The sequence below is a fragment of the Capra hircus genome, chromosome 7 (assembly GCF_001704415.2).
Source record: "Capra hircus breed San Clemente chromosome 7, ASM170441v1, whole genome shotgun sequence".
NCBI lineage: Eukaryota > Metazoa > Chordata > Mammalia > Artiodactyla > Bovidae > Capra > Capra hircus.
Window position 1 is genome coordinate 66,570,008 of NC_030814.1, and position 8,178 is coordinate 66,578,185.

At 59.9% G+C, this 8,178-nt stretch overlaps 1 protein-coding gene across 11 annotated transcripts; it reads left to right on the forward strand.

Moving 5' to 3' along the window:
* ADAMTSL5 (ADAMTS like 5) lies at nt 457-7,387 on the forward strand. 11 transcript variants are annotated; one of them, XM_018050423.1, is made up of 13 exons: nt 464-548; nt 1,386-1,707; nt 1,974-2,172; nt 2,273-2,364; nt 2,597-2,657; nt 2,801-2,909; nt 4,232-4,359; nt 4,667-4,778; nt 5,106-5,192; nt 5,319-5,482; nt 5,682-5,871; nt 5,945-6,016; nt 6,304-7,387. In XM_018050423.1, exons 2-13 carry the CDS (start codon nt 1,652-1,654, stop codon nt 6,663-6,665), a joined length of 1,632 nt encoding a protein of 543 aa, XP_017905912.1. In that variant the 5' UTR covers nt 464-548; nt 1,386-1,651; the 3' UTR covers nt 6,666-7,387. The 11 variants fall into 11 exon arrangements, with proteins under 11 accessions (XP_017905914.1, XP_017905908.1, XP_017905918.1 ...); XM_018050424.1 differs by having other exon boundaries at nt 468-548; nt 6,364-7,387; XM_018050426.1 differs by having other exon boundaries at nt 468-548; nt 2,100-2,172; nt 6,364-7,387.

The following is an 8,178-nucleotide window of genomic DNA, read 5'->3' on the forward strand; positions in this document are numbered from 1 at the left end:
GAACCCCGCAACCGCAACCCCGAGTGACCTTGAGGGAGGGGTAGGGAGAGGGATTTGAGGAGGTGTAGTGGCCGCGAAAAGGAACCTTCGGGGAGACGCGATCTGGGCGTCGGTGGAGAGAGGGCAGCGCCCTCCAGGAGCCACAGCAGGGCGCCCTCGGTGTGCGCACATTCCCGGGCCCTGAGAGCGGCGCCCGGAATAGCAGCCCCGAGGTGGGGGTCAGTTCCCGCGTGGCTCCCCTTCCCTGGGCTTCCCAAGGTCACCGGGACGCGGACGGTCGGACACCAGGCCGCAATCCCGGGGCGGGGGGCGGGGCGCCGCTCGTGCAGGGCAGTCCCCTGCCGCAGATCAGTGCCCGGACGCGCAACGGCCGCGCGGGGGCGCACGGCGCGCCGCCCCTCCGGACCCCGGCCGGGGCGCGCCCTGGGAGGCCGGGTGGGAGGGGCCGCGCCGGGCTCCCCCCGCCCCTCCCCTCGGGCCCCGCCGCTTCCGCTTGCCCAGGGGCCGCCCGGGGAGCCAGGACGAGCCGCCTGGGCTCCGCGTAGCCGGTAAGTCCCTCTTTCTATCCCCCCACTATCGCGGCCAGCGTCTTCTCCCCCACCCAAAGCTGGGGTTGAGGGGTGAGGCAACCATCCATAGGGTGGGAAGAAGCCCATCCCCACTTCCTCCTGGGGAAACTGAGGCCCGGAGGCGTGGCCGCCCTAAGATTGTACCCACCGTGCGGCTTCTCGGGTAGGGAACCCTGGAGAGTGGGAACGGTGGTCCTTCTGGCCCCTCATGTTGCATCACCTAGACTCCCCCCCACCGCAACAAGCCAGTGCTAAGTAGGGAGCAGTTGTCAGAAGGGCCAGCCCCCTTCCCCTCCCTGTGCTCCCCAGCCCGGACTCTTTCCTGCTGCCTAAGCCAGCCAGGGCTGGGGTTTAGAGATGCAGCGAGTCACATGGCTCTAATCAGACGGGGTCCCACCCCCGGGTTGCCCCCCACTCACCCAGTTCCTCAGTGTTTCTGAGCCAGGAGAACCGGATTACCAGGGAAACAGGGGCTCAGGGGGGTCTAGTGAGCCGGCCTGACCCCACTCAGCGCCAGGACCTCCAGGCTGCAGGCCTCCAACGTCCTGTGTGTCCTCTAGGCACTGCTGGCTGCCGGGTGCCATGGCCCTGGCCTGAGAAAGGACTCACTAGGTGGCTGCTTCCCTCCCCCTTCCTCATCCAGTGCTGTGGTCATGTGGAAGGTGGGGATGGCAGGTGACTCCATCCTCCCCTGACAAATGAGGAAACTGAGGCCCAAGGAGGCAAAGTCTCTCTGCCACCGCCTCCCCTACCCCCACACAGCTGCCTCCCTCTTCCCTCCATCATCCTTACTGGTGGCCCCTTTCCCTCTTGCAGGCAGCTTGGGGGCTCCATCCCACACCCTCTGCACATGAGGCCATGAGGCACCCACTGGACCAGGGCCAGGTCACCCCTCCCTGCCCCTCACCCCATCCAGGAGCTCCTTGCTGTCCCACATCTGGGAGCTGAGGGAGCCCTGAAGGCTGGGGGCCTGCCTGTGAGGGGGTGCCTTTGCCGGGCACCAGCCCCAGCTCCCACCAGCCACACCCTCTGCCAGGTCTCATAGAATACTGGACAGAACCGAGCTGGTCCCCATTGCACAGATGGGGAAACTGAGGCCAGAGAAAGCGGAGCACCTGGCCCCTTGCCATACCAGAAGGTAGGCGCAAAGATGGTGGGGAGAGTGGGGAAGGACCTAGGACCCTAGAGAGACCCATGCACATCCCTGGAATGAATGATTCCTTTCATGGTGAGACACTAAATAAGCACCTACTGTGTGGATCATGACAATAAACAACCAATAATAATAATTTTTACGTTTTCCTTCTCCATACCAGGCTCTGTGCCTCCCATTTTTCTCACCTAATCTGATGGAGCCCTCAAAAGTTTCCTATTAGGTGGGCTCTATTATGACTTCTTTTTCAGAGATGAGAAGGGAAGCTCAGAGAGGATGAGTTACTGCCTGAAATCACACAGCCAGTCAGGGCAGAGCTGGGGTTCAACCCCTGGCCTGCTGGCACCCCAACTGCCATGCACCCTCTGCCCCCTCAGACCCCACTCCCTCTGGAACCTTTTGCTCCTGCTGTGGACCTTCCTGAATTGTGGTTTGGGGAGCAACACTCAGGTAAAAGGGGACATAGGCCCGGGGGCATGGGGACCCAGCTGCGGTGTGGGGTTAGCCAGCCTCCCCTCTAGGCTGACTGTGACTCTCTCTCCCCAAGTAGGGTCCGGGTGAGTGGACGCCATGGGGTTCCTGGAGTCGCTGTTCCAGCTCTTGTGGGCGAGGGCTCTCAGTGCGCAGCCGGAGATGTATCCGGTGAGGAGGCTGCCCAGTGGAATGGGAGGGGGTCCCTGTCCCTCCTCTCCTGCCAGCCCAGCCCAGCCCCTGGCCACACCCTTGGCCTGCCCACACATGCTGTGACTTTTAATCCCACTGATCCAGCTGGAATGTGGGTGGGGTTGGCGAGGGTAGACTGATGGACAGGCTGGTTTTGGGGAAGGGGTTCCCAGAGGTGCTGACAACAGTCTGGCCCCCTTGCTCCTCATAGGTTTCCAAGGGAAGAGCTGTGCTGGGGGAACACCCATGAGTACCGCCTCTGCCAGCAGCCTGTATGTTTTACCCACCCACCTCTTAAACTCAGTTCTCCCCAAAGCCCTCCTGCTTCCCTGCTCAAGCCCCCAAATGTGGTTACCACCATACCAGGTGCTCTCGGGGCTGTCCCAGCCTCTGCTCCACCCATCTCTGTCCCCAGGACTGTCCCCCGGCAGCCATGCCCTTTCGAGACCTCCAATGTGCCCTCTACAATGGCCACCCTGTCCTAGGCACCCAGAACACCTACCAATGGGTGCCCTTCTATGGTGGTAAGTAGCCCAGCCTCCTGTTAGTCCAGAGGGAACAACTGAAAACTGGCCAGGAAAAGTTGGCTTCTAAAAAGGAAGAGGAACTTGGAGGGTTGCAAGAAGGGGGCATTAGCACTGGGGCTTTGAAGGATACATAGGAGTTGGTGAAGTGAAGCAGAGAAAGCATGTGGGAGTTGTGAAGCAGGGGCAGAAGGAGGAAGGGTCTATTCTGCACAGGGTTGAACACCAAGCTGAGGATTTACTGGGAGCTGTATCCAGAGGCCAAGAGTTCTCAAACTTATACCAGTAGCAGGAAATGTTGTTGAGCTGAAAATAGCGAGTTACATAACTGTGTGCCCAGGGCAGCGTGCCTCCAGATTTAAGGGAAACAGGCAGCTTCAGACGCCACAGTGGGGGTAGACACAGATAAGAAAATCCTGGAATGGAGAAAGTTCCAACCATCAACTCATTTTTTTTTTCCTTCACCCTAAGAATTGGAGGAAACTTGCCATGATCTCACCCCTACAGAGGCCCGCCAGGGCCAGCTTAGGCTCTATTCCAGGCAGGGTCTGCCAGCCAGCCTCAGGAAGTTGGGAGATGGAGGGAGTTTGAGCAGGGGTGGGGTGAGGGAGCAGGGATCAGGGCTGTGAGTCTGTGGGTGTGATGAGACTATCCATTGTGCCCCGCTGCCAGGCAGAGGGGGAAACAGAGTCCCAAGGAGGGACAACAACATATTCAGGATATGCAGGGCTCAGCACTGAACAAATGCTTTTTATTGAGCACCTGCCGGGTGCAGGGTCCAAGTGCTGAGTAAGTTCTGCCCACCACTCTACCCAGAACCTAGAACATTGTCTGGGAAATGTGCTTGATGACTATTTGTGGAATGAACATTATGAAAAAATGAGTGAAGAATAGGTAATGACGTTAATATTGTGTGTGTATGCTCAGTCGTGTCCGACTCTTTGCAACTCCATGGACTGTAGCCCGCCAGGCTCCTCTGTCCATGGAATTTTCCAGGCAAGAATACTGGAGTGGGTTGCCATTTCCTTCTCCAGATGATGTTAATAATCGGTCCCTAGTATTAGGACTTAACATGAATGAATGAATGAACGGACGAATGAATACATTCCCAGTATACGAGTCTGGGACAATCCCAGGGGACGGGAAGCAGAAAGCCTAAGGTCCAGTCCATGCTCTGCCTCAGCCTCCATGTGTGGCTTTGGCTGAGTCTCTGAGCCGCATATGCCCAAGGGGATGGCTGCCTGGGGGAAGACTGGCAAGGAAGGAGCTGGAATTCAAATATAAATCCCCCCCGCACGCCCGCCGACTTCTCCCATCCCCAGCACCCAACCAGTGCGACCTCAACTGCCTAGCGGTGGGGCACGACTTCTATCACAGCTTCGGTCGCGTGCTGGACGGTACCCCCTGCAGTCCGGGCGCCCAGGGACTCTGCGTGGCTGGCCGCTGCCTCGTGAGGATTCCAGGCCCCGCCCCGCCCCGCCCCCTAAGCTCCACCCTCCTCTTCCCTCCATACCTCGCCCCCAAACCCCATTTATTTAGTTCCTGGTCCTTGCCCTATTCCCTAGGCCCCGCCCCTTATCAAGTCCATGCCCTCCCCTGCCCGGTCTGTTACTAGACTCCATCCCCAGCCTCCTCCCTGCCCTCAAGGTTCCATCCTTTTAGTTCTTGATTCAGCCCTCTTCCAGGGTCCCGCCCCTTCGATGGCCTAGGCGGGCGGGGACGGTCTGACGGCGTGCGTGTCCACCCCACCCCTTTAGAGTGCCGGCTGTGACGGTTTGCTGGGCTCCGACGCCCGCGAAGACCGCTGCGGCCGCTGCGGCGGGGCCAACGACTCGTGCCTCTTCGTGCAGCGCGTGTTCCGCGATGCCGGTGACCGCCTGCCCCGTCCTCGAGTTCTCCCAGAGCCCTTTAAGATGTCCCGCGCTGATTGGACGGTCTCCGCCCAGCACCCCCCCATCATTCTGATTGGTCTTTGCCAGATTATCCCGCCCTTCCCTGAACAGACGTGCGTTTAACTCTTTTGCTGCCCCACTTAAACGGTGGTAATAATCGTAACTCCAATCCGTCGATCAGTACTGGTCTTCTGAGGACCAGAGCCTTGGCTAATCTCCTTACTGCAGCATCTCACTTAATCCTCAAACCAGCCTTCAAATACACCCTAGCTGCTCCCCAACACCTTCCTTCCCTCTCGCCCAGGTGCCTTCGCTGGGTACTGGAACGTGACCCTGATCCCCGAGGGCGCCAGATACATCCGCGCCGCCCACCGGAGCCGGAACCACCTGGGTATCGCAGGGTCCGAGGGAGGAGGCGCCCCGCTGGCCGCCCGAATCCCGCGGGGAGGGAGATGGCAGGGTCGGGGAGATGGGCAAGGCCGTTTCCAGGGAGCCCGGGCTGACCCTTCCCTTGCAGCGCTGATGGGGGGCGACGGGCGCTACGTGCTCAACGGGAACTGGGTGGTCAGCCCGGCCGGGACCTACGAGGCAGCGGGCACCCGCGTGGTCTACACCCGCGCCACAGGGCCGGAGGAGACGCTGCGCGCCGCCGGGCCCACCTCCGAAGACCTGCTCTTGCAGGTGGGGGCGGGCCTGAGAGGGCAGCTGGGCGTTGGGGATGAGGTCAGAGACTCTGGAAGGGGAGCAGGGGTCAGAGGGGGAAGGCTGGGGACTACCGGTCAGAGGGAGGAGGCTGGGTAGAGTGTGCGTGGGGAGAGTGGCCGGCCATCAGGTCCCAGTGCAGTTCCCTAACACTCTCCCCGCTCCGCCCCCGCCTCAGGTCCTCCTGCAGGAGCCCAACCCAGGCATTGAATTCGAGTTCTGGCTCCCTCGGGAGCGCTATGGCCCCTTCCAGGCGCAGGCTCAGGTCTTGGGCTGGTCCCCGCGGCAGCCTCAGCCTCGGGAGGTAGAACCTCAGCCCCTTGAGTCCCCCACTGTCATCCCTCCACGGACCCCGATCCCCACTCCAGGTGAGCTGGGGACAGACTGGGTGGGGGGCCAGCAGGGGCAAGGCCCGCACCCCTGACTGCACTGCCCCTGCAGAGCCCTGTCCACCCTGCCCAGACACCCGCGGTCGTGCCCACCGGTTGCTCCACTATTGCGGCAGTGACTTCGGTGAGAGGTCCCTGACCCCATCCCTCACCTGGCCCCCAAGTGACCTGAACTTGACCCATGTCCTGCTGACCTCTAACTCTGGTCCAACTTTACCCTTCACTCCTTGACCTGACTACAACTTGACCCGTTCTGACCCTAATTTTGACCCCCTGATCTGATCCTTTGCCCTAATCTGACTCCTGACCCCTCATTGATCCCTAAGCTGATCTTGACCCCAGGCCACAGCTGACCACAGTCCCCAAGAGCCTCCATTGCCCCACCTGACCCCCAGTTCCATCATCTTGCAGTGGGTGCATGGTTGGGACCCAGGCTCTGTCCAGCAGGGCTCAGCATGGTCCCACCCACAGTGTTCCGTGCCCATGTACTGGGCCGCATCCGCCAGGCCCAGGAGACCCGCTATGAGGTGCGCGTGCAGCTCATCTACAAGAACCGCTCTCCACTGCGGGCCCTGGAGTACGTGTGGGCGCCAAGCCGCTGCCCTTGCCCCCCGCTGGCCCTCCATCGGGACTACCTGCTGGCTGCCCGGCGCCTCATCAGCCCTGATGGCACCCAGGACCGGCTGCTGCTCCCCCATGCTGGCTACGCCCGGCTCTGGAGCCCTGCCGAGGACAGCCGCGTGCGCCTGGCTGCCCGGCACTGCCCTCTCTGAGCCCCCGGACCAGACCTTGGCCACACCTGGGTGACTAGTCTCAAAGTCAGCATATGTCTCCTCTTGCTGTAGCTGCCAGGGAGCTAGGCACTGTTGGTCTTCCACCTGCAGCTCTATGACTCTCCCATCATCACACTCAGACACCCCTACACGCAGAGCCGCTCTCACCAGCAAGCCCACACGGGTGGACACTCACTGAACAGACTTAATTCTGGTCTCCTCACCTTGGCTGCCAGGAAGCCCATAGCTGTTCTACACTCAGAGACTTTGTGTCTGCTTTTATTCCCCTTGCTTCACACTCATGTGCTCAGAGACATTGTCACACACAAGCCTGGTCCCAAGAAAACATGCCTAAAGGGACGTTGTAATGGTTTTCCCTCTTGTCCTGCCTACCAGGAAGTTCATCACTGTTTAACCCCCGATACTCTCTCCTTTCACGCTGCTACTTACACATGTACTCTCACGTTTTCAGAGACACTGTCACAAACAGGCATGACCCCCAGAAAACATGCCTACCCAGGCACTGTAACATACCAATTTCCCCTTTTGCCCTTGCTACCAGGAAGTTCACAGATAATCTTAACAGCTTCAGCAATTTGAGGGTGGGGTGGGCTTTCCTCCAGGCAACCCTGCTGTTCACCCTTTTTTTATTCCTATTTAATTTTTACAAGAGCTGTTTTAAAAAAAAAACAAAAAAAAAAACACAAGCCCAGTTACACACACTTGGCCGCAGACACTTTGGAATGCGTTGGTAGTGAGATCCACAATCATGCTCCCTGCCCACCCCCCCCCCCACCAACCCCCATGTGCACATGTGATCATGTGCCCTTTGTCCCTCCTCCTCCTGGTCCAGCCCCCAACTCCCTCCAGCATGACTGACCCTGGGAAGACCGTGATGACAGGAAATAGATGATACGGGAAGGTGGGGGTTCCTTAGGTCCCATCCCCATGCCCCTTGGGGCCACACATCCATCTCAGGCCATTTCGGGGGGGACCCTTCCAGCAGAGTAGGGAGGTCAGTGCCCCACCTTCAGCCTGTGCCTTGTCCTCGTGTTCTGGATGTGGTCTCCTCATAGCTTCTAGAGCCAGGAGGGTAGGCCTAGGTCATATGGATTGGAAGTGTCTGCGGGGTACCAGCAAACCTCTCCTTCTGCCTCCCCACCCTGAGTGGGGTGGCTCATGCCATCATCTGAGACAACCTGCTCACCTGTACAGTCTGTGGTGGTTTTCCTCTGGGGCACAGGATGGTGGGAGTGTGCAAGGGGTGCAGGACATGCCGATCTCAGTGGACTCAACCCTTGACCTTGCGGGTGATCTCTGGTCAAGCCCTGCAGCTCTCTGGGATCTGTGTGTACCCTTTCAGCCCCACTCAGCCCTGACCATGGGAACCACACCCTTTGGGACTCCAGCCCTACCCCCTCGGTCCGCTCGTGCCTTCCTCCAAAGACTATTTATTGAGCGCCTACTGTACGCCTGGGACCAGCAGCGTGTGGGGCAGCCCAGGCCTGGCCCC

Excerpts from the sequence above, each read along its gene's own strand:
- ADAMTSL5 (XM_018050419.1), top strand. The coding sequence starts at position 1,652 with ATGGGGAAACTGAGGCCAGAGAAAGCGGAGCACCTGGCCCCTTGCCAT. Across the intron at positions 1,708-1,973 it reads GCCCCTTGCCATACCAGAAG|AGATGAGAAGGGAAGCTCAG; the intron begins GTAGGCGCAAAG and ends CTTCTTTTTCAG. Across the intron at positions 2,365-2,596 it reads CGCAGCCGGAGATGTATCCG|GTTTCCAAGGGAAGAGCTGT; the intron begins GTGAGGAGGCTG and ends TGCTCCTCATAG.